The 26,495-nt window shown below is 40.3% G+C and overlaps 1 protein-coding gene across 1 annotated transcript in view; it reads right to left on the bottom strand.

Annotated features, from left to right (window-relative positions):
• Positions 1 to 25,159, bottom strand: part of gria3a (glutamate receptor, ionotropic, AMPA 3a) — a 66,857-nt gene extending 41,698 nt beyond the window's left edge. The window contains exons 1-3 of the mRNA XM_054625269.1: positions 25,072 to 25,159; positions 24,515 to 24,673; positions 10,047 to 10,286 (exon numbers count right to left, since the gene is read on the bottom strand). Coding sequence (XP_054481244.1) covers positions 10,047 to 10,286; positions 24,515 to 24,673; positions 25,072 to 25,159 — 487 coding nt within the window. The remainder of the gene's footprint in view (positions 1 to 10,046; positions 10,287 to 24,514; positions 24,674 to 25,071) is intronic.
• Between the last annotated feature and the right edge of the window lie 1,336 nt (positions 25,160 to 26,495).

The raw sequence follows: 26,495 nt of genomic DNA, 5'->3' as shown, positions 1-26,495 counted from the left end.
CAACAGCCAGCAGGCAGGACAACCACCAAGGGCATTTTAGAGAGTCAATTATTCAGCACCGACCTGAAAAATAATACGTATTCAAAATCAGGACCATAATGTCACAAGGCTATATATAGCAGGGCAAAACTAATTTTATTTCACTCAAGTAAAATGTTTTTACAAACGTTGCCCTGATGTCAGGCAAAGCATTAAGTGCCTCGGTGCTAAATTTTAGTTATCGGGCATGGACGTACATTTGTCAAGTGTCCAAAATCACAACTCCAAATGAATGCTAATGTGGCTTTGGGTCTACACTCGCCAAATTTATGTCTGTCAGGTTGTGGAGAGGTTCTACTGTCCTTGATGGCTATCGCTTAATGATACATCACTTTAACGGCTCTCATAAATTGTTTTTTTGTGGCCTACAGGCAGCGGTTTTCATCAAAAAAGCACCACTGTACACTATCTGCTTAGTACCACATGACAGACAAAGTAAGCGACTAGCTAGCGAACATAGCGGATCTTTCATCAGAAGGTTTTGGTGAAGTTAATATTGGACTTCACCAGGTGACCAAGAAGACGACTCCAAATAAAAGATAATGAAGCTGCTGGATAAGTAAATAGGCAATTGTCAGTTATTAATGCAGTTTATGTTAATAGGAAGTCAGGCTGTAAATATTGTAAGTCAAGAATAACGTTGATAAACGAAGACACATTTACATAGCTGATTTTTGTAAATCTGATCTAATCTTTCTTGACATTTGATGGAGTGATGCAAGCACCTTTAAGTCAGAAGTACATAGAGAGAAACACAACACACACACACAAAAGGGAAAAGCAAGCTTTGAGCTATTGCAACATCTGTTTCCTCTGCAGTTCATTCTGCACCAGTACTCAACTGGACAGCTTGCTCTTTCATCATTTACAACTAAAGTCTGTTTTTAGTGGCTGCTTCTCAAAGAGTAAGAAGAGACGACAATAGCCTTCTTGAATAGATAAGCGCTGGCATGAACCAGACCTGTGACATGGTGACGATGGTTAGTTTTAATATCATGCAAATGACCGTGACATTTGCAGTGCAGAGAACCAAAAACAATCTGGCTGAGGGGCAAACTAAATGAGGTGGCCAAAATATGTCAACTGCTAAAAACCCGGTACAGAGTAACACAAATATATGCTGTCTTAAAAAGCTAACATACTATTAACCCAAAAGAAAATGGGACAAGAATATGATATTGGAATTCCTGCAGCTAAGCTAAGTAGCACACAGCACTCCTCTGATACGATGTTCTCTGCAGCTCAGACGATTGGTTTTTAGAAAGGGTTACAGCACTACTGGGTTCAACTTTGAAAAATGAAAATGTAGGTGACTCTCAGCTATGTATAGTGTGTTGTATTAAAGCATCTTCTAAATGGTATGTTGTTTCATTTTTGTCTTTCTTTCCTCCACTAAAAAATTTGCTGAGGCCTACATTTTTTAAATCCCGAATGAAAAATATTTGATCAAATGTAGAATGATGCATTTACCAAGAGATTTATTTCCTCTGTGACAAACAGAGTTGGAAGAAAGAGATGGACTGATGCTTTGCTGGCACCTGGCCGTGTGTTTCTACTTGTCTGTCTTGAGCAGCGGCTCACATGTGACGGCTGAGCGTGGTGTGTGGTCTCAACTGTGACTCAGTCGTCCCTCCCCCTCCCTAGAGAAGGTGACCTCTTTAAAAAATTCTTATGCAGGCAGCTGAACTGCGCTGTTGTCATTGGGAGCGCAAAGTTAAGCGCGGCACCAAAAGGGGACTCAGACAAAGCTTCTGAACCTACTTCAGAGGAATCACCAAAAATCTCTAAGCTTATATCCGGCTCCACAAAGAAGCCGGGTAAATAAAAACCATTAAAGCTGCCAAATGTCAGTGAAAGGACACTTTTGAGCACAATTAGCCTAACAACGCCTACTCCCAATACAGACCAATGCAGATAACAGCTCCCTGTTCCAAATCATCTGAACTGCAAAGAGCCCTGCACCCCCACACCATCCACTCCTGCCAAATCTCTGATAAGAGCTTATCAAACTGATTATTTATATTTAATGACGGCTGCAAAGTTGTGAACAGAATGTTGACAATTTTCTCCTTGTGTTTCCTGTCATCATTTATGTAAGCTGTATTCACATTTCATTACTTTTGTTGCACTTAAAGATGTTTCAGATTCTCCCATCATAAAAACATAAAGCATACATACATATAAAGCGAATATATTTGTATTAGAACCACATAAAAAGGAATGGAGCAAACTGGCTCATGCCCATCAGTGAGAGCTGCACTAACTGCCTGTTTCAGCTCCCCTAAAAAACAACACCCTCCCATCGCTTAAGCAAATAAAAATGGCGTATTCTCTGGGGCAAAAAAGGGAGGCGCACATCACATCAATCTCTTTCATAATGCAAAAAGACTACTGTTGTAATGGCCTTGTGTTATCCTGAAAGCAAATGTCCTGAAATAGATGAGAGACATTTGAGCAGCGCAGAGACAAGAGTCGAGCCATAAACAAAGCAGTGCCATTAAAGCAGAGCGGCGCTCTATTAGTTACCTGGTTTCTTACACGGCCACGTTAAGCAGAAAGGTTAGAGCAGATTGGATAGGACAAGCTGGATCTTACAGGAAAAGGAGAAATGGGGCTACGAATTCACGGAGTAAAACACATTCGGTGCATCTGACAGCATGTCTGACAGTGCTTGGCCCCATGTGCCATTTTCTGTTTTCTGACGCAGGACTAGGCACAAAGGCTTTGCTGACTCCTCTGTTCCTTCCCTCACTCTTCGTCTTCGTACAGCTTCATTTTCTTTTCTATTCATTTGAAGACGGGGCTATTTCATTCTCTGTGAGCGGCAGAGACAACAATGTAGAGCTGAGGGGCTGCCGGAATAAACCTCTTGCTCCTGAACTGCTTGCCCCTGCATTCTCCTTGAGCCGACAGGAGCAAAAAGTAATAATAACAGGAGAATAAATTGGATGACACTTTACAGATTACTCATTAGATAGTCAATGAATAAAATTACCATGTGTATTGATTTGTAATTTTAAGTTGCAGCATTATGATAAGGATGGTGGAAAGAAAAGGAAAGCATTGATATTATGTCGCAGGTCTCAAATTAATTTAAATGCCTCCATAACAAACACAAGTAAGTGAGATAACAGTAACAGCTTCTCTAAAGTAATTACAACACACATTTAACTATTGTCCCACTTTAGGCAACAATACGACACATCCACAATCGGATATACCACTACTCTTCTTGCAAAAAGTTGTTTTTCCATCTTTCACTTCCTGTCTGTCCTCTGGAGGTCATTAATAGGTGATAGGAAATCTCTGTGACTCAATGCGACAGTGCTCATGGCGAATGGCACCAATGTCTACCAAACTCCCAAACTCTTTCTAATACCTTTACTTTTTGAAAACCCAGTCTACAACCTGGTGCATACATAGGCAGACATTTGATATTGAGCTACAGCTCATCATACATCACCACCATGTTACATAATGGCCTAACATCAGGGTGATCAAAAGAAAGTAGCTTTAGGCCATGATGTTCAGATGACAAATTAAATCTACACTAAGTGTCTACATAAGTAGGGTTAGACAATTTAACAATGCATTCTGTGAGGCAATAACACTGCCAAGCATTTTACAACCTATACAGTGGTAGCAGGAATTCTTTATGTCACTACTACATTAAGATTATGATGAAGTGATTTAGGTTGTCAAGTTAATTTGCTGGATTAGCCTAACACTAAACACACACCGACATTCCCTTCTGCTTATTTGTTCTAATGAACAGTAGCACTAGTTCAGGCAGAGCAATGAAGTCGTGCTTGTATTGACAAACAGCATTTTATTTATGTTTCGCAATCATCGGCTCATTCACAACTGTGTAGCTAGCAACAGCTAGAAGTGTACAGCACAAACATTATTACCTGACACTTCTCACTATTTATCTGCCGGTGCAACTCCCTCCACCCACCCAACGCACTCCTTTGTTGATTACATTTTTAACTTTTAAAATGTAATGAACTTGAGTTAGTTAAGAGGGATTAGCTCTATAAGCAAAATCCTTGTTGCTGCTCAGATTCTTCTCAAACTCCCTCAAACAGCAGTGTTTTCCACCTATGTTAACTGTGTAGACATTTGCCTGGTCGATTTCTCGACCAGGCAAATGGGATGAACACCATTTTGACAAAACATATTCCCTTATGGATGTTTTGATGATGGTGGTAGAGAGAGCTGTTTCACAGGCAACAGCACATGATTCACATTTTTATACTCAAACCATGTAGTCAGTGTATTCTCATCCCTGCATGGATGCATCGACATTTGTTATCTTTCTCCACCTATTAATTCAAGTGTATTGTTTAGTTAGTCAGTAATATACAAAAATACTTTATTAGTAGGAAAACGTGAAGGATGGTAAAATAATAGATTAGAAACAGCTCACAGAACAGAGGGCATTGAAAGCTATGAGGGATGTCGGAACTGTCCAAGGTCCTGAAACAATGATCTCTGCACTGATACAGGTGTCCTTTTATTTACACTGAAATATAGGTTGTTTTAAGCAAACTATACCGGGAAGCTGTGTAAAAGGACACAGAGGAATGATCCACATGAACATTTTCTGTCCACTTTTGCCAGTTAAGCAATGCATGCATCCTAGATTGCTGCAGTATTGACTTTGTTCGCATATATTCAGCTGGTCACGTAGAGCTGCCCAGAGAACAGACTATTTGTAATGAGGCCAAGTGTTGCAACTCCCCTTTTCAAGCACAGAACAAAGATTTGAAAAAGGGAGGCTACTGTTTAAAGTTATGTAATGTCGTTCTGAAGGTTGCTGTAGCTACAGTAGCGTGTTCACATCTCTGCAATGGAAGCCTGTCGGCCAATCTGTTCAATGGAGAAAATGTGTCTTAATGTTTGAAAGCAAGAATGTCCATGACAAAGTGTGTCATATAAATCTCCTGAGTCTGTAACTTGCAAATCATCCAATGCCAGGAAATACAAGCATCACATTTTATGAATTCTCATTCCCTGGGCTGGAATATGTTTGATATTTTGTATTCATAATTCATATACATGAAATCGAAGATACAATGGGCTTGACACTGCAGTGTGGAGCAGAAAGTCTGCAGCTTACATGTTGTTTGATGTTGGTTTCAAGCTGCACTGCCTCTGCATGCGTGGATGAGCATGGATCTATTGGTGCCATTTTGAGCGTCTGGCAGTGCGCAGTGAGCACTTAATAACAGAAGAGGTTTGGTTCATGCAGAAACACTACAGCTACCGCCTCAGCTGTATCTTTTCACTGAATGCACACAGCTCTTTGAAGTTTCCACCGGTGACGTCACCCTGCACACACACACACACACTCACTCACACAGCATCTAAAACTGCCTTTCAAAACACACTCCATTCCCTGATGTAAATTTAAGGCAATCTGATTCCCACAGATAATCTTAAATTCATTCACTGAGTCAGAGAGGATTCTCGAAAACATGGAGCCAAATAAACATGCTCTCCTTAAGAAAACAACAGAAAAAGACACTGTTCTCTTTTGAAAGTTTATTAAATTTGACACAGTTCTGTCTAACCTTGGAGAATCTTTTTTCTTTAAGTGTCAGCCTTGTACTTTTTCATTTGCATCTCTACAGAGTCCTTTGAAACACATTTAACTAAAAAGTACCTATCAGACACTAGTTATTTATTCTGTTACATGTGTTTCCCAGTTACACTTGCCTTTGTTCTTTCTATGTTCTCTATGAGGCATAATAGAGTCCTTGAACAGGGAGGATGACAGCTCTCTCCAAGCAGAGGAGATTGATTGATGAATTCCAATATTAGGGCCTGGGAGGAAAACAGTATTTACCCAGAGAGGAGGGGGTCAAGGCCTATTGATATATGTCCATCTCGAAGTGAAGGTGCTGTAAGGTGTTCACAGAGTGGAACAGCTGCTTTGTGCCATACGGTCTCTCTCTCTCTCTCTCTCTCTCTCTCTCTCTCTCTCTCTCTCTCTCTCTCTCTCTCTCTCTCTCTCTCTCCCACCCACTCTCCCACTCTCCCACTCTCTGTTAATGAGCCTGTGTGCCTGACTGCTGAGTGCAGCTCTTTAGCAGTGTGCAATTAATCAGACGTTTCCTTGCGGAGACGAAACCAACCAGACATTCAGCAGCAGGGCAGTGTGATTACACATAGAATGCAAATTCTCCACCATCGTAATTTGTCAGAAGAGCAGGAGAATGCAGGAAAAAGATGCAGTTAAGGTTGTTAGATTGTAGTCCTTCATTTTAATGGCAACAAAAAGAGATTCAGATCTCGTTTGCATTATGTAGAGTTCATGAATCTGGAGGACATTTACTAAAGCACGGTCCTTAAATACAATTTTGAGGTACTTGGACTTTATTTGAGTGTGTTCATTTCATGCTACTTAAGAACTCTACTCCATTAAATTTCAGATGGAAATATTATACTCTTTAATGGTCTGCAATTATCCCACAGATAAAGACACTTAACAAATTCATTTTCAGACACAAAACATATGATAAGTTCATATAATTTGATGTATCACTGTGTTATAGATTAAAGATCGACTATGTTGCTTCATTGGATGATTGTAAATGCTAAAAACATTCCATCTTAAGTAAGTTACCATTAGCCACCATAAGCTAATAATACTGATATCAACCTAAGTAAAGTCGTAACAGCAAAACTCCTGTTTTGTGTTGGATTAAACAAGGATGTGTTTTATTTCTTATGAACTCAACTTTTCATGTAAGAGGAATATTGTGCGGTTGAGTCTGTTTAAAGTTACACAGTCTCGCTCCATTCTTCAGCATGATGAATAATCTTACCTTTGATACTTTAAGTATATAATGCTGATTAAAACTTGTACTTTTTCAATGCAGGCCTTTAACCTCAGAGTACTTCTTCCACCACCATCTAAATATATTAAATGCTACAAATAATTATAAAAAAGAAGCTGAGACAGTTGCAGTCCTAAAGTATCAGACTTTCTGTCTGCAACAACATCCACACCACTGCATTAATCAGAATACGTAGAGGTCATCATAGAGGAGAGGACTAGAACAGAGATGCAAACTGTAATACAACACAGTCTCCCGGTATAAAATGGGGAACATAATGTACTTCTCTTAATATTTTCTTAATGAAACAACGTTTCTCAAAATCACCCCCAAGACACACATTAGAAGAAGTTATTCTGTCTGTTGATTCTTTCTATGGAAATGTTTTTCAGATTGTATCTAGCAGTTGGAATTTTTTTTCTCTTGGCATCAGTACAATCTTTGTTATCTTAGAGCCAACCAGTAGAAGTCATTAAAAGAACTGTAGCCAAAACCCAATTATATACACAGCATGTTTTTTGTCATTCTAACACTGTAGCTGCTTTTAACCAAGGAGGATTGGTTCATTATTAGAATTATTTTGTAAATTGGCATCGTTTTTATGAGAATTATTGCACTTTTAAGTTTTAATAACTGACATGAATGGTATACTGTGGCACCCCTAGTAAAGTATTTAAGCAGTATATGTGATTTGTAGTAAACTATGTAAATATGAAATAACTTGGTGTGGTCCTACTTTCAGTGGCCAGCTGGTTATGCCCAGATGTTCCTCGGTTCAAGAGGTCTTTTCTGCCAGCAGCCATTAGTCTGTTTAATGAGGACATTTCATAGCCTGTACGTCCAGGATAAATAGGTGATGATGCACTGCGGCAGAAAAACATATTTTTAAAGACCCATGTGTGTGAAGGCGTAAGTCTTTGTTGTGCTTTTTTAGATCTGTGTAGTTTCAGTTATATTTGTCAAAGAATTAATTCTTCTAATGAGACACGGACTGCTTGAAACAGAAACAGACTCTGAATCTGTACGAAGCAGCTGTGAGAGACAAACTCATAACATTCTCGTTATTTGATCACTACTACAAGTATGTCAGTTAAAGCAGTATATATCAGTACAATACTGCTGTCAGAGGAAGGCATGAAAGTGAAGCTGAACCTATTTGATGACGATGCTATTTCCAATTTGAGATACAAATAAAAAAATTACAGTAATATTTGATGGTTTATGCATGGGTACATTAAGTGGTATCTCTGGGCATTTTATTTTCTATTACAGTCAAAATCCTATCATACAGATACCTTTTTGATGGTAGTTATGCCTTTGGGCTATATAAAAAAAAAAAATGAATCTTATGGTTTGTGATGAAAGGGAATACAGAGTCCACTTCCCCAAGATAGACAGCAGGGGATCGACTGTTTCATTTGAATGATTTTTCCAATTTCAAACTGACTTTAAGATGCCTTTGCTTTTGTTCTGATAAAAGGCTCCGGTCAGTGTCTTGTTAAGGGACAGGCCTTTCACGTAGCATTGCAAAACGCCTCGACAGCCTATTACTGTCATACTGTTCCACAAACTATCAACAGTCACTCACAAAAGAGTCTCTCGAGAACCCCCTTCAAGTTCCTCTTTCGGTCTTAAATATAGCCCTCTTTCTATAATGAAGATTAAACTGATATTTGGACGAATGTTGGCTATATTGCTTCAAGGCCTTGACGGGGAGGAGCGGGCTGGGACTGGCAGCCAAAATGGGACGGCTAACTAGCGTCTCAGCAAACACAAGCTGTGCGGCATGTGTGAATCTATCCTAAACTACAATGCTTCCACTACGTCACACTGTGGAAACGGGCAGAGTTTTACAGATGGTGGACCCGTCAGCCTCGACACAGCAGGTGAGAGAGGCCGAAAAAAAAGGTACAAGCTCTAAGGGTCACATCAGGGAGCACTTCTGAGAAGGGTGATTGTGCCCAAGAGAGGCTATAAACCGCTTAATCATTTTATATCGACCACGCCAGCCAACCAATTATCATCTTCTACAATCTGTCACCAAAACACTGAGACATATCAGCCAGCCAATGAAACGAGGTCCCCTCCCACATTGAGAGCACTAACAACCTCTTTCGTTAATGAGGTCAAACATGGCATGAACATATACATCACAATTATGGAAGTGTTGCTCTTATCTTTGTTTGTCATAAGACTTTCAAGAAGCTTTTACTTTGTCTAAGACATATACACATTTATATAAAAAAAAATATCACAAAAAAATGCACAAAAGGGCTCTGGGAAAAGAAGTTTCATGACTGAGCCTTATCTTAGACACCCACTTTAACCTTGAAATATATAAAGTGAGGCGGGGGAAGTGAAGGAGTGTACTTGTCCTAGAAATGCTCTATGTCAGTTTAAAAATACTTGGAATGCAGAGTTCTGAACCGTTTGGCACATTTATCTGCAGAGACTGCACCTAGAAAATCTCTACTTCTTTTGAGTGATTTAAACATGAGTTAAAAAAAAACAAACATACACACACAAATGGAAGCACATCACACATATCTTTGCTGCCAAAAACAGTCTATGGCCCGCTTGTGGTCCAATCTACACAGACAAATTGTTTTCTTAACTCAGCCACTCCAGATGCTGACCCTCAAGAGGAACACAAAGACCCAAGTCTGTAAATAGTTGGCCTACATGAGTGGAACGGGAGGCCATTAAGCAGATGCAGAAGTTACAGTATGTTGTGTTCTTTCTTTATATAATCCAATTAGAGCTAAATGATAATCGGAGAGGATTAGAGGCTCAGGCGGCTGGAGTCGTACTACGGCGGCAGATCAGCAGCACCTGTGAATGACTCATTCCTCCAAAGCGAGGAGCTATTGACTGCAGCAGCATTCAGTCACATAGAGAGGTAATTCAGGATCATTACCGGCATAGATTAAAATGTATCAGACCACTTAGGATGGAGATTGGGAATGAGGGATTTACATATTAAAGACTGATCACATACTCTGTACAATAACACCTCTGCATGAGCAGGGCTTGGCGTGCCAATTACTTTTTTCCACTTTCTCTAGCCACGAGATGTTCTGCACTACTCCTCTGCCTTCAACTGACAGCTTGTGGTGTTGCAATAGCTGTGTTTGTGTTACTCTCCAAGCGGGCCGCTCTTACCTCTGTCAGTGTCGTAAAGGTAGACAAACTTCTCCCACTTGTAATGGTCCAGCAGACTGAGAACAACTCCTCGCAAACCGGGCCTCATCTGGATGACAAACTGCACGTCAGCGTCAATGGGGAAGCTGGGAGTAATGAAGGAGGTGTGCAGCGCCCCGCAGAAGGAGGTCAAAGTGTTCATGGACTTCCTGTCGTAGAAGCCGAGGATGGCGTAGACTCCTCGGGAGAACTGGGAGCAGACTGGTGACGGGGACAGAGAGCAGGGTTAGGACAGGGACCAGCACAGAGTCAAAACAGAGTCATTTCTGATCAGCTATTCTTTCAGTCAGGAGGAATGCCGACAGACAGGAAACTGGCCTTTCAAACAAAGTTAAGGTCAAAATGTCCTAACATATTGAAAGTTAAAAAAGCTGAGTCCGCTAATGGCAAATGTGAGGGTACAAACTTTAATACAAGCTTGAGGTGTGGGGGGGGATTCATGATGGCATTAATCTTTCTAGTGACACAGCGGCGATCTGAATAATTGGGTGCCATGTGGGATGTCTGCTCCCCATGGCCATGCTCCGCTGCCCGGTGCCCTTCACTTCTCCTTGGTCTAAATGCAACTGCTTGGGTAATCAACTAGAAATAATGGGGAAATCAGTGCATTGGCCACAGCTCTTTAATGGACAAATACCCTGAAACATGAGCATGCAAATGTGCAAGCGCCGGGCTGTGCTGCAGTATAAAAGATTTATAACAAGCCCTATCTGCCGCCATCTGCGGGCCTTCTGAAGCTCCGGACATAAACATTTAGTGCATCAGACACTTGGACTTACAAGGTGCTAACATTTATTTTTTTATTTGTACATAATACATGGTTTTAGTAACACTAAACCGGACTCAATCAGGGATATGACCATTGTCTTTGTGTTAGTAATAACTGAAGCAAATGTTCAACATTTCTGACCAGTAGTGTTGCTCTCATATTTCTGATTCCAACACAGTTCAGTGAGGCTGCTAAGTATCTCCAATCAATGTTTAATTATGTTGTTATCATGTTATTAACTGATAGTATTTGTAGGTTGAAATCCAGCAACTCTTTGGAAAGTCCACCCTGTAAGAAACCGGAGGAATTTCACTTTTAGTAAGGGTACAAAAGAAATGCTAAAAGAGTACTCTACTGCCTTAGCATCACACATTGTCAGACTAAAAATCTAGAATTACGGCCTTGTGGTAGTATGCCTCCGCCAACCAGTCAAGTCGCAGATTACATCCATAATTTTATCATATATGAAATTTGTATAAATTATAGTATGAATTATTGAGTCATGGCCAAAAATGTGTTTTGTAGGGTCACAGTAACCGCCCTGTGCTCACATTACCCACAATGCAACTGACAGGAGGCTTTTCAAACTTGTAGTCTTAAACCCAAACTGACGATGCCTCAAGTAACATCACTTAAGCCTCTTTGGAGCCACAAAAGGTTATAAAAAATATTTTTAAAGTTTTTTTTTAAATGTGTCCCCTTTGTGGGAAAAAAGGCACTGGCTAGGTTTAACTGCACTTGAGAGAGATGGTAAAATCTGATTAAAAAATATATATATATATATATTTATGTCTGCAAACACAATGAACTCAATTTTACAGTTCTATGATTTCTCCACGTGTTAGGTTGGGGTTCAGACACACAGACATACTTCATAGCTTGGTGCAATCTTTCCTTCATTCATTTTTATTATTCCTCTGTCCCTCCATTTTCTCAGCATTCATTTTAAGTCAACATACATAAGGACTCGATAGGCCTTTCCTAAACAGTTAAATAAGCCTCGCCCTTGAAAAAATGTCAGAGTGAATTTTCTTCTATCCAGTTTTGGATTCAGGGTGCTTCGCAGTGGCTCTTTTGGCAGATAACATTATTCACCACAACTCAGATTTTTCAAATATTCACCTAATGCTAATAAAAAGAAAATAGAGGGGAGCAATAAAAGATTTTACATTATCTAATATCATTCAGTTCTTTTCTCAAAATGGGAACAATAGCTTTTTGTGAAAAAGACAGCCTGTTCCGCTAAAGCACCAATGAAATCATATATTTGGGCTGATGGAGCAGTAAACACTAGTCAGCTGCTGTAAATCCCCCTGATCATGGTCAGAAATGAAGATTCGCATTATTTACTTTACAACAGAGGGGATGTGGAGCTATTTCTTTGCACTGCAGGCTCTGTGCATTCCTGTTCAGAATACAAATACGCTTTATATGCATGATTAATGTCCACCTGGAAAATATCCCCCTCTCGTTCAGTCCACTTCTGTCTTATTTCCTCCATCACCAACACCCACTTCTGCCTGTCTTTACTGTTGCTTTTCTCCTGTTCACCCTCAACCATTTCTCTGCTTCTCTTCAGCTCTTGCCATCTCATCCAACTTAACAAGTTGATGCTGCAGCTCCAGTAGCACCAACCCTATCTTACGTCTTCCTGAAACTCGGGGCTTTGTAGCTTTGAGGGTCTATCCCGCTGACAGCTGCAGGAATCATTTTTTTTGAGTCTATCATAAAACTTGCTGATTAAGGGATGAACCTGTGGTGTATGTGCACAGCAGAGCAGAGTCTACAAAGTGAATCCTTAAAGCTCTATTGCTGCTGTCCTCACCTGAAAAGGGAACACCGCACACAGTGAGAAATCTTTACTTGCATTCAAGAAAGTGAGAATGAGGAAAATGATAGAGGAGGCCTCACGCTGAGATGAGGAGGTGAGTTCTCTTGGACTGAGTCACTGGTGAGAGCCTTAAGGTTTGAGGGAATTGGATACTGCACTTGGACAAAGTGAGGACAACAACTCTACTTTTTGTGACAATAACAAATAACCTGTTTCTGCGGGTGCGGCTTCTTGGTAGAACGTAATTTTTCTGCTGCTGTCTGAGAGCCGTGCCTGAAGTGATACTTGAGGAGACAAGAGCAGCAGGACTTCAGTTTGTTTCCCCGAGGGAGAGGGAGGCTGTGTTGGCCATATGGGAATACCCAATTTGTACCAGGGTCACATGAGCGGTAAGAGATGAAGGCAGAGGACTTGACTCAGACGTGCAGCTGCGGTCCCAAAATTACCAAAATATAAAGGATGGGGTCAAAGACAAACTAGAAAAACTAAATACACTATATTCACCATTTGCCCTATAGAGGTGCAGAATGTGCAACGAACAAGCAGACGTTAAACCAGCTACTGTGAAGCATGTTTCTCAATTCTGTCTTTAAGCATGAAGAGCTCTCACATCTATTCAAAGCCTTACAAAGTAAATCCTTCATACATGTTTATACACTATACTAACTATATTATGTAAGACCTCTTTACCGCCCTTGTGCTCGAAAACATCTGATTTACTTGCACCTTTCAAATATAATAGCATGAATAGTTAACAAGACTAAGTGTCAGGATGTACTGTTGCACAGTAGTGCTTTGACCAAAATGCTAATGCTAGCCTGCTAACATGACATGATAACAATGGCAGTGATAACATACTGATTGTAGGAGCCATATTAAATGTGCTTTATTTTCGTGTAATTTTACCCCGTGCCACTAGGGGGCTGTGTGGTTCAGTTGACCTCGGGTCAGCAGAGTGAGGCATTTAACCTGATTGAACCTGATCACAGGTTGTTGTTGATGGGGAAGCAAACAGTTTTTCGACTGTGCCCGTGTGCCCGTGTCCCCGTGTGTTAATGCATCTTAGTTTAGTGAGGAATTCGGGTTTATTGTTTTGTTACATGTATTTTGAGTTAGAATTATTGCGGCTGTGTATTATTGGAAGGAAAATAAACCAGCAAAATAAACTGAACTGTCTTCGTTTTTGCGGTAATTGGAGCGCGCTGGGCGCACGTCGGAAACTATAAACGGAATCAACAACCAGTACTACTAAGTTTAGGGCTTAGTCAGTACACTGATGCTCAGGGTGTAATATTTGCAATGATCACCATCTTAGTTCAGCGTGTTAGCATGCTAACATTGGCGCTAGATGAAGAGTCAGGGACCACAATGGTGATTACATGCAATACCAAGGGGGACATAAACTGAATGAATCACAATGCCAAATGTATACCGTAATAATGTATGTAATGTCACATTGGTTCTCACATCAGGTTTCCCCTGATGTCCCATGTGGGGTTCTGAACCTTTATATGATTTACAACTGTGGAAAGAACTATGAACTGTCAATCAAGGTGATCCATTTCCCATCATGCCACACAGATTTTCTCTAACTGAAGCCAGTTCACTAGACTAATTATTCTATTCAATATCTCTCTTCTCTTAAGTTTTAAAGGGGATCTTCTAATGAGAAACAATTACTAGGCTGGACAGAGGATGCAACAAATCTTGGAAATGTGCTGACTGACAGACACGCAGAATCAGTGTTTCCTTGGCAAAAATGAGCTGAGCAGCTATGCTGTGCTATCTTCTGAATGACTGTTTGCAGGGTCATAACATAAAACCAAGATCCCTCCCCTGTTATTCCAGGTAACATGCCTTTGAATTCTGCCAGTCGCTGTTTGGAGTGTCAGCTGGACAGAGCGTACAGGGATGTTGTGGGAAAATCTGTGACTGTGTCTGACACCTGAGCAACAACACATTATAGAGCGTTGCAGGTGTTTCTAAACAGCTGTAGCCATGCGACCATCAGAGTTCACAAAGTTCATGAAGAACCAATTTTCACCCTCAGTTTTTGCTTTAACAGATGCATGTAGGGGGTCAAACCCTTCCAACATGCACTGGGCAGCATGTATTGAAACATTGAAGAGTTTGGATAAACTTACTTTTGTTATTGTGGGTGTATGGTATTGGATTCATACATATGAATCATATTATATTCTGTAAATTATTTATTATCTGCATGTCTTTGGACTATAAGAGGCAAACCTACTCAACAACAGTTTTTGTTTTTACAGCTCATAATGCGGGAAAACCTAAATAATTTAGAACCATGATAAGTATATATTATGTTTTTATCCAATGTATGCCCCGTGGCTAACTTTTCAATGCAATTGTTATGCACAGGCATGGGAAAAAATGCATTCTATTTATAGGCAATGTCTCAGCAGAAGATATGTAAAGATAAGTCTGTAATTCAATTTTCATCAGTACTGATTGAAAGAATAAAGCAGACGAGGTTTTGAATTAGCATGAGTGGCTGCATGTTAAATGAAAGGCTTGGATTGAAAACAGACATAATTAAGTAATAAAACATTACAGTTAATTTTCATTAGCTGAAAACATGTGAGGTTGCAGGTTAATGTTGTAAGACAAAAACACAGAACACATCGTGGTAGTTACCTGTCAATCACAAGGTAGCGACGACCTACCTGCTTTATGATCTATTTTACTCTAAATGAGATAATAATTACGAAATGGTCATCATGCTGTATTAAGGAAGGCCTGGAACTAGTGAATGAGATCATAAATTCATGTTCACAATGTTCACTGAGAATATAAATCAAGTGAGAAGTAGGGTCATTTAGAAAGAATGCAATTCTTTAGCATTGGATTCCTTTTCTGAACTGGAGGTTGCCGCCTGTTAGCGAGCTCTACTTCTTCTTCTACTCTGTTTACTGGGGGATCACAGCCATGCGTAATGCAAAACCTAAAGCCACAACTTCTGACTAAACAATGCTGTAGTCAAATTTATTTGCTCCAAGTTGATGGAGATGCGCCTAATTCTCATTTCTTTTTCACAGGATTTAACAATAATAGCTTAAAATTTGAATGGAAAACTGGCTACTGACAAACAGTATAATTCACAATGGACTCTAATGAAATTGACTATGAGATGTTATTTGCATATGGATTGGATTGACTGCATTAATTTTGCTACGTAAACATGGAATTGTGTTTATCATTTTAACTTAGCATTGTAGCTGGCTAACATTTCCTGAATAGTGCTTAACATAAAGTGCAGCTGAGGCAGACGGATATGTCATTAGTTTTGCAAACAAATTCCTTGGCAATCCATCCACTGGTTGTTGAGATACTTCAGTCAAAACCAAAAATGTAAAACTGCAGCTGGCACTAGAGGAAATGTCAGAGGATCCCCAAACTTCATTTAGATTCATCCTCTTGGCAACAGAAATGTCTGGACAAAATGTCAAGGCAATTCTTCCAAAAGCTGTTGAGATATTTCAGTCTGGAACAAAGTGGGGGACCGACTGATGGACTGATGTTGAGCCTCTAACATGGCTGATGAAAAAGATACCAAATGCATCATGTTTCTGAATTGCACATGAGCTTTGAAGTAGTGACTGTTCACAGCATCTCATCTACAGCGGGTAAAATAAGTATTGAACACATCACCATTTTTCTCAGTAAATATATTTCTAAAGGTGCTATTAAAAAGCAATCCTGCCCCTTGTCAGTGAAAATTAATATCAGCTGGTTCAGTCCCAACTGATGGCCTATAAAAAGGTGTCTCATTACCAAGGTGTCACACAAGAAAAATCTCATGATTGGTAAAAGCAAAGAGCTCTCTCAAGACCTTCGCAACCTTATTGTTGCAAAACATACTGATGGCATTGGTTACAGAAGGATTTCTAAACTTCTGAATGTTCCAGTGAGCACTGTTGGGGCCATAATCCGGAAGAGGAAAGAACATAATTTCACCATAAACCGGCCATGACCAGGTGCTCCTCGCAAGATTTCTGACAGAGGAGTGAAAATAATTATCAGAAGAGTTGTCCAAGAGCCAAGGATCACTTGTGGAGAGCTTCAGAAAGACCTGGAATTAGCAGGTGCAATTGTTTCAAAGAAAACAATGCACTCACCCGCCGTGGCCTGTATGCACGCTCACCACGCAAGACTCCATTGCTGAAGAAAAAGCATGTCGAAGCTCGTTTAAAGTTTGCCGCACAACATTTAGACAAGTCTGTGAAATACTGGGAGAATATAGTCTGGTCAGATGAGACCAAAATTGAACTCTTTGGATGCCATAATACACACCATGTTTGGAGGTCAAATGGCACAGCACATCACCCTTAAAACACCATACCAACAGTGAAGTTTGGAGGTGGGAACATCATGGTGTGGGGCTGTTTTTCAGCATACGGCACTGGCAAACTTCTTTTGAAGGAAGGATAAATGGAAAAATGTACCAAGACATTCTTGATAAAAATCTGCTGCCATCTACCAGGATGATGAAAATAAAACGAGGGTGGACATTTCAGCAAGACAATGATCCCAAACACACAGCCAAGGAAACTCTCAATTGGTTTCAGAGAAAGAAAATAAAGCTGCTAGAATGGCCCAGCCAATCACCTGACTTGAATCCAATAGAAAATCTATGGAAAGAACTAAAGATCAGAGTTCATAGAAGAAGCCTACGGAACCTTCAAGATTTGAAGACTGTTTGTGTGGAAGAATGGGCCAAAATCACACCTGAGCAATGCATGCGACTAGTTTCTCCATACAGGAGGTGTCTTGAAGCTGTCATTACTAACAAAAAGCGTGTTCAATACTTTTTCCCTGTGTCATTCCATTTTATTACAAATAACTTAATTTCTGAACTTATTTGTTTTGTTTTCTTTGTATGTATGGGTTACTTGGGTTGTTACCGACAGCTGGTGAAAATTTCATGTCAATAGCACCTTTAGAAATATATTTACTGAGAGAAATGGTGACGTGTTCAATACTTATTTTACCCGCTGTAGTTTGAGTTTAATAAACTGCACTCATTCTACTCAAAGGCTTGTTAAGATGTGCTAGTTCAATTTCAATAAATTATGAAAAATGAAAATCTGCAGGTTTAAATGATTACTGTGTTATGACATTCAAGCGTTTAAAATTTGTATCCGCATAACAGTCTGCATTGTTGTGCAATTCATCCCAGTTGACCGACCACAGAGAAAGCAGAGGGCATACAGGGACTGAAGCTTGAGTAGGTGTTTTTTCCTGAGGCGGTGTGGTTTCATGTTGGCTTCCCTCTTCTCTACAGATTACAGCTTTGTGAAAGCACACATTTTCTTCCGGCAGGTTACCCCCTGCAGATATTCATTATACATAAAGATCATGGCAACACTGTTGGATTATCCCTAATCTGAGAAATACAACTGGATTCAACCCACGTGCTGAAAGAACACGACTGAAGAAAATCTACAGCAGCGATACACAGAGATGGCCTGTGGCTATTGGAGTCTTGTACGGAAGAATACACTTTAATATTTCACTGCACCGCAGTAAAAGCGCTGCGAACACTCCACCTACACATGTTTTGCATACACTGCAAAAACATCGTCCAAGGACCACTGTAACAAGAAACAGAGGAATAAAACAACTCAATTTGATAGGTTGTAACTCTGTAATACTGCAGAGGACACTGAAAAATGGATTTATGTCAAAAACCCATCAAGAAAAGGGGTAGGGTGGGAAATTGTATGACTCTGTATGGAAAGTAATTTCAATTCACTCATTACAAAATCAAAATTCTTCATTCTAGTCCATGAAATTAAATCATTTTATGGATTCAAAATGCATTATTAAACACAACTCTTAAAATTTTCACAATTCATTAACTCTAATCATCACCTCTGGTGCTCAGTCTTGTAAAATACCGTGACACAAATGTCTCACTACGGAGAAAATATAGTATCAAGTATGAATGATAAACTAATGTGGTTTCCTGTAAATTTAAAACACCAAAAACACTGAAGCACTCGATGTGATTTTAATTCTTGACATCCAACAGCTAGGGCTCATCCAACTTTTCTTTTCTTTTTCTATAAAAGCAGCCCCTCTAAATTATTCACTGCCCCGACGGCATCTTTGGTTTTATTTTAAGTTATCCTGTGTAGTTGTAATTGTCCTTGGATAATCTCAGGTAACATTTAGTGAATAACAGCAGAGCTTTCAGAGGCAGCCTCCCTGAAGGACGTTGTGTAAGACTGCAACAAACTGCTGCAGCATCACTGTAGCTTGTCAGTAGTGATCACCGTCGCTCCGTTACAGCGCTGACATGTACGCACATTCTGATGCACAGGATGAAAGACTAACTACACATCTCCAGTGGCTTGCCCCCGAAACCTATCCAGTGCTATTCCGCCATTTTACGGCTTCATGACCATTTGAGGAAAAACAAGAAATAAGATTCTTTCCTACAATTACTGTGCTGTGAGCCTGTGTGGCCAAATACATTTTGCTTTTTGCACTTGACTGACTGATCTGTCTTCAGGCAACTGCTATTTAAAAGCTACTGTTGTGGTTGCGGACGTTTCTTTAGCATCAGTACTCCCTTGTTCAAAGACAGCTAATGTATTCACGCTGCATGATGACCCATGAGTGTTGTGTTACCCCACAGCCATATGCCCTAAAAGCTCTTATTAAACTAAGGGTCAAAGCATGTATTCATGTCAGTGAAAGTATCGGTTAGTAAACGGCATTGCCTGCAAGTGAAATGATGCTTTAGTTAGACACAATTATTGTAAAGATATCCTGAAAGCTTTTTGTTATTATTATGCTCCCCAATGAGAACACCATGACACATCTGAGGATGAGCACTTGTCAACTTGGGGCAGGGCATGAGAACTGACAGGACTCTGGCTGCAGCGGCAGTAACTTGGATATTTTTATCAGTGCATCGTCAGAAAAGGACATGCTTTCTGTTCAAGGGCTCCCAAATCCAGAGGATCCATTTAAAGCTTTCAAATAGAAAACAAACATACAAGATGTCTGGTTGTCCAAATATCTAAGTGGAGGTGATGAATATGTTTTGATCATTGCATTTAGGCGTAAACTGTGTTTTTGTCCTGTGATTATCAGTGAACTCCGCGACTCTGATGCTGCTATGAATAAAATAACTAAACAGATTGAATAACAATTTATTGTGTGTGTATGTATACACCTCTACTACTCTGGCCAGAGAGAGTGTGGATTAAGGTAGAAACTACCATGCAGAATGCTCTCCCTCAGGCCAAACAATTTGACAACCTTGTCTCTGGTGCTCATTCATCATTCATGATTTGTTGGTTTAAATAATTACGAGTTATGATGGATCCAAGATTGTTACGTATTGTTTAGTTATGTTCCCGTATGTTTGTTGTACTATGGTTAATACAGCAAAAATTGTGTGAAGCATTGCCAAATTTACATTTATTTTAAGATATTCTAATATTTTCAAAAGCTCTCAACTCTAAACATCCAACTAGTGAAAACATCCTCTGATGAGCTTTTTTTTTTCTTTCAGAAACCTCACAGCTTCTGAAATGATGGCTGTGTGTGAGATGTTGCATTTGTACATTTTTATGGAATAGTAAAACATTTTGTGAAATACGTTATGCATTTGCTTTTTTTCCTGAGAGTTCTGAGAGAAAAGATTGTTACCGCTCTTGTGTTTGTGCAGTAAATATGCTCAGTTTACCACAAAGACAGAAAACGGGGAAACAGCTAGCTTGGCTCAGCCCTAAGGCCAGCAACTCAAAAGCCTACTAATCAAAATGTTATGTTTTCACTGGTTGCCTGGTAACCTCACAGAGGCAATAAGATACTAGTTATTGCGCCCAACCAACAGTAGTCGGGCACATAATCCCTCTGTAATATCTCAAGGTGTCCTTTTTGCATTCTGGTTTCTACACAAATGACACAAATAAGATGCAACATTGTAATTAGTAAATTTGACCTTTGGAGCTGTTTTCCCCTCTTTTCAGTTTTAATGCTGGCTGTACATTTAGCATTTGAGACTTGTTTCAATCTTCTCATCTCACTTTCTAAATTTCTATTCTATTCCTTCAATAAAGTAATAAATACTACAACATTAGAGCTCACAATTAAGCCTCCACAGCTAGCTTTGAACAATGTGACTTTCACACCAGCTGAACATGATCCTTTCCTTTTCTTCGTTAGTAAAAACACATCTAATCTTGAAGTATCTTATATTGCACATTCAAGTTTGCCGATGTGTGCTGCTGCTCCTCTATCCCCTGCCTGCAGCGTTTCTATGCCAACAACAAGTTAAAGAATAAAGGGATAGTGTTAGCTCAAACCATCAGTGTTGTAAGCATACTTTTTCACATACCAAATTTGCATACAAGCACTGCAAAAAACTAAATTGTCCTTATTTGGACACGTCTTATGAGTCAATGTATTCACCATAGTCCTAATAATGCAGAAGAAGAAGTAGAGGAGGAGGAGGAGGAGGAGGAGGAGATCTGGCTGCATAAACTGGTCGATGCAGCATTAGTAGAACTGTCCGTTGCCTACACAGTGAAGTGCTCTAACATTAGCCTCTGTCTGAGCAGCATCACACTGGTTGAGTCACAGCAGAGGGAGTATGGGTGGCTATAACAAACGCTCTAATAAGAAACACACTGTCACAATGACATTTTATTGAATTTAAAGTTCATCTCTGGAAAAATTCTGGTCTGAATAGATTAATGTTGCTGCCACTATGGACAAGATATTTGAAGGAGGAAGGTCTTTAAAAATGCATGGCTTTTGACATGACATTTGCAACATGTAGTGTAAGTTAATATGTACTCAGAAATAAATGTTTTAAAATGTGTAATTTATTTACAAGCATTTTAGAATTGTGTATTGATAATCAGCATAATAAGCATGGATACTTAATTATACATTGAATAAATCCTTTGAAGAAAAGGCGAAATTATCCTTTTCCACGGTCTGCTGTGTCAGCATTTCCAAAAACTATAATCCAACACGCACTTGGTTTAACCTTTACCCCATTGTCCAGCCGGGCCAGGGGCTCTATCTTTGCTGTCTCTTCCTGCCCTGACCCCAGTCTTAATGGATATAACCTTCCCATTTCTGCATTTACGCACACAATATGTCCTAGCCTGGGGTAAGGTGTCACATCAATACATCCTGCAGCTTCCCGTCCAGCCAGCCACAAATTGGTGAGATAATAAACACAACAAGCACAGTGAAGTTCTCTTTGTCGGCATCAATTCAATCAAGTTGCAATATCTGGGAATAGTTTGCTGCAAAGTATCATTGGCTGTTTACAGGTTTGCATCAAATTCAGTGTCTCTGGCCAGGGGAAGTTGGAGAACAGCCATAAATTAGTAGACAGATAGAGAAAATGAAAGCTTGGTGAGAATTGATTTTTCCATACTGGAGAACAAACTGGAGCCACACACACACACACTGCTGCTGGACTATAGCCTTCCACCTATTGATCCACACTGCCAATAACACAGTCATTTGCCATCAGGGATTTGTAACAATCATTACATACTGACCCAGCTCGAGGACAGCACTGTTGTCCTGCATTATTCCACTCAGGGGCCATACAACAAGCGCAACAAAGGAGCAAAAAGTAATTCCTCTTATCTATACAAAATACAAAAGTGGAAGTTTTGGAGACAGTCCCCTCTTAACACTTGCTCACCTAAAAATCTATTATTAAAAAAATGACCAATGTGGGCTGTGGGAAAGCACAGTAATGACTAACCTGTCATTCTTGCCAGAATAGAAATGTGTCAAATCATAATAATCACATTCATTTGCTACATCAACACCTGCCAGGCAAGCAGGACATTATGCAATCCAAACTACTAAAAATAAGAATAATTGAGTTTGGTGCGTTTTTAAGCAATTTCTTAGTCACAATCTGGCCCGGCTGGTCTGCATAATGAGCTGCTCTGTGGTCTTTTTCAACTGGGAAGCATCTCGCTTAGCTTGCATCAGCTTATCTCGCCAAAATGAATCCTCCTGATTGTCTTGTTTTTATTTTTAACCTTTAAGAAGAAAAAAATGTATTCAGGTTTAGTCAGATGGATTCCTGGCTATGGCCTGAATCTTTAATAGTTGCATGAACCAAAAAATATACATTTATTGCTATTTTAATTCAACAGGCCTCTTTTCACCCAGGTTAACTGTACAGGGCACCACATGGTGAAGAAAAACATATTTTTAGCTCCATTCAATACCTTGTATAATAAAAGCAGAAGATAAGATGACAATATTAAAAGCACTATCCTCTAGATTAAATGCAAAGGACCTTCTTTCACCCATGGTTAAAGATGACTGGAGGGAAAACAGCTCATTGACACTGTCACAAGAAATGTTCCTTCTGGATGAGGGGTTTTATATAACAGCTTGCTTTTGGGCTCCTTGAAATGAAAAACAGGTTTGTGCTTTACACCTGATCTTGACAAGCCAAGCATGTAATATTCATCTCTTCCTCAGTAACAACTGCTGAAGCGCCCTTGAGCTAAGCACCGACCCCACAGACGCCCCTATGTGATCACTCAGCATCCGACAGTGCAAGGCTGCGGTCGAACCGCATCAAGATGTGTGTGTAGACCTGCATCTCACTGAAACTTCTACTGCTATCTCCCGCTGCTCTCACCGACTACATCATCTCAACACCATCTTGCGTTTTCATCATAGTCGAGCCCTAGATGTATGAGGTACGATTGTGTTCAATTTTCCTCTCTTTATTGGCCTTTTTCTCACTTCATTAGGTTACACAGCCGTCTCTACAGCAGCTGACAGGGTTTGGAGAGCTGATCCTTAAGCGTGAAGTGCAGTTGGTGGGAAGAAGGATAACAAATTAATTCTTCCGGCAGAGCTTGGTGCCCCACATGGCAGAGGAGTGACTGGTAGACCAATTATGAGGCCATCTCACACTCCACAGCCCTTCCTATCAAATCCATCATGTTCGTAGAGATGACTACATGGAATACAGCATGTAACAGTTGATACAGTAGGCTATTTGTACATCAAAGGTGTAGAAAGAAGAGCTTACGCTAATGTGCTGTTGGTATAACCTTATGTGATATTTTAAATCATTATCAAAGGGGTTGCCAATCAAATAGCCTGATGGACCCAAATACATGGACAAATGGGTAACCTAAAGATGGCTATCCTGCATTATATTGAGTGGTAATAAATTACAATTAGATGTTTTCATTTGATAGTGGAGAGACAGGAACTTTTATGGAGAAAGACAAGATCACATGCAACAATTTGCATAATACCACCAACTTAACCAGTAGCCGCCACCGCAACACACTTTATAACAGGCAATGATCGCTTATGGTGTTTATCGGATGTCACAGCCAGATACTACAGCAACCAGAATAGCAATGTTTGTTTTCCCCACATTCAAGTGCAGTCATCTAAGTGCTGCTCAACAGTGTCTCTGGAATTACTGAATTACTCAGTTTACAAAATCACTGTGTTTGGCCAATTACAGGCCCCATCATGCTCATCCAGCTGGTGAGTTTTGGACGGCATAACAGAGGAGTTTTTGTATTAGCTCAGACCCTTGGCAGGTGTCTGTTTTTCTATTTTCTTTAGGCCAATTCATTTTATTCAAACACCAATTTCAGCCTTTCAATTTTCCAATTGGCCATTGAGAAACTTACAGCAATACATATTTCTTCTTCATTACAGCTTCTTCTTTTTAAAACATAAACTGTGAAATCATGAGGTTTTTCCTGCTGTTCTGCAGCAGAGAAATTGCTCATCAACCGGTTCATACGTTGTGTAACTACTCACAGGCGTGTGTGACAGAGAAGCTGTTGGAGGACTCCAGGTTGTCAACATTGTAGTTGAGGTGGAAGGGTTTCTCGGTCGCATTCTGGTTGGTGTTATACAGCTGGACAGCGAACCTGAAGGCGCTGTGCTCCTGCACCGTAGAGCGCATGAACAGTCCGCCTACAGGAAAGAAAATGTCACACATATAACAATGCTCTAATGAATTCACTACATACAATGCACTTTCTTTTAACTCCCGTGGTCAGGATATTGTAATTGAACAGTTCATTTATAGAAAGGAAGCAAATAAACGAATGTGTTAGACTGTCACTTACTAAAAAAAAATGCACTGCAGATACTGAAACGTTTGCACTATTTGGATCAGTCCTATTTTTTTTTTTTTTACCAAACCACCTAGAATGACGCGCAGGATCCCACAATCTTCTGGCTGTATGAGAAGTGAACTTGGTAACACATTATGCAAATCATATAATCAGTGCGACTTGCAGAGACGTGTCCTATTTAGACCATGTGAACAAAGACATGTACATGTAGTCAGAGTATCCCATTGAACTTACCAATGTTGATTTGGTTTGGAAACCCGGCCAGCGAGTCCCCCCACAGATACAACAGAACCAGGACTGTCGCTGTTGCGCGATGCCACATTTTTCTCCGGGAAGTGAAACCAACTCCTGGTCTGGATGTGACAGAGGGAGAGCGGGGAGAACCATGTACACGAGGCTTGTACGCAAAAGAAATCCACAAGATGCGGCGGGTCCCTCTCACTCACACTGTGTGCAGCCCACGCTGAATGTGTGCCAGCGCAACCGCAGCGCCAGCCCTCTTCTGCTGCTGCTGCTGCTGCTGCTGCTGCTGGAAACCTAAAGCCAGTGCTTTATCTCAAAGATGGAGGTGGCGGAGGAGAGAAAAAGCCTATCTCCTTACTGTGGATGAGGACCACTGAAAAGGGCCAGCGAGAGAGAGAGAGAGAGAGAGAGAGAGAGAGAGGGAAGGAGATAGAGAGAGCGAGAAGAGGGAGGGAGGGGGGGAGGGGGGGGGGACGTTTATCAAACTTGGTCTGACGTTGAATTATAATAAGAGCAGCCTCCCGTCTTCCTCCTCGCGTCACTGCAGAGTTGGTGTGTGAGGCGGTGCAGCCTCTGCTGGGTTTTGCTGTGTGTGTGTGTGTGTGTGTGTGTGTGTGTGTGTGTGTGTGTGTGTGTGTGTGTGTGGTGCAAAGGAAAGAGATGCGCACACACCAGCATCATCATCTTAGTATGGACCAATAGTACACTGCTGACTTGTGAGAGTGTGTGTGTGTGTGTGTGTGTGTGTGTGTGTGTGTGTGTGTGTGTGTGTGTGTGTGTGTACCCAATGTGTGTATACAGGCCATGTAGGTCTCTCTCCTTTCCCTAAAATACATTTTTTATCTCCCTCCCTGCTGTGATCAGATGTGGAGCCGCACTCTTGCAGCAGTAGTCCTGCACTCAAGCAGCATTATCTCAGGCCGTATCGCAGAGACTGTGCAAGTGGTAGCAAATGCACTGATTTATTGCTTCTTAAACACTGGTTGCCTAGTGTCCTCACCAATGCTATATATTAGAATCTTAATTGACTCACTTTTGTTACACTCATCCGAGAAACATTATGATGTGGTGGTGTGTCTTTTTTCTGCTATACATTTACCAAATAATCTACATACTTACTTCATCATTGAGATATAGGAGTAGGTCCATTTTTCCACTAACATGTGTAAAGACATTTTAACATATAAACAATGTGCACTGAAATGCAAATTACTGACACGTGGAAACAGAAACAACTTTCTGTGGTAAAAGATCAGTGCAGAGTATATGATTTTCACTCTTTGCTTATTTTCATACATTCAGCCACTGTGTTGTATTGTTGTCAGTCTTAAGGAAGTATTGCATAAGCCAGCAGGACCCTGACTCACAAAATACAAAACATGATGAGATGCCTGAAGCTATTATCATTATAATCA

The sequence above is a fragment of the Anoplopoma fimbria genome, chromosome 24 (assembly GCF_027596085.1).
Source record: "Anoplopoma fimbria isolate UVic2021 breed Golden Eagle Sablefish chromosome 24, Afim_UVic_2022, whole genome shotgun sequence".
Taxonomy (NCBI): Eukaryota; Metazoa; Chordata; class Actinopteri; order Perciformes; family Anoplopomatidae; genus Anoplopoma; species Anoplopoma fimbria.
This window is presented reverse-complemented; position numbering and strand designations above follow the sequence as displayed.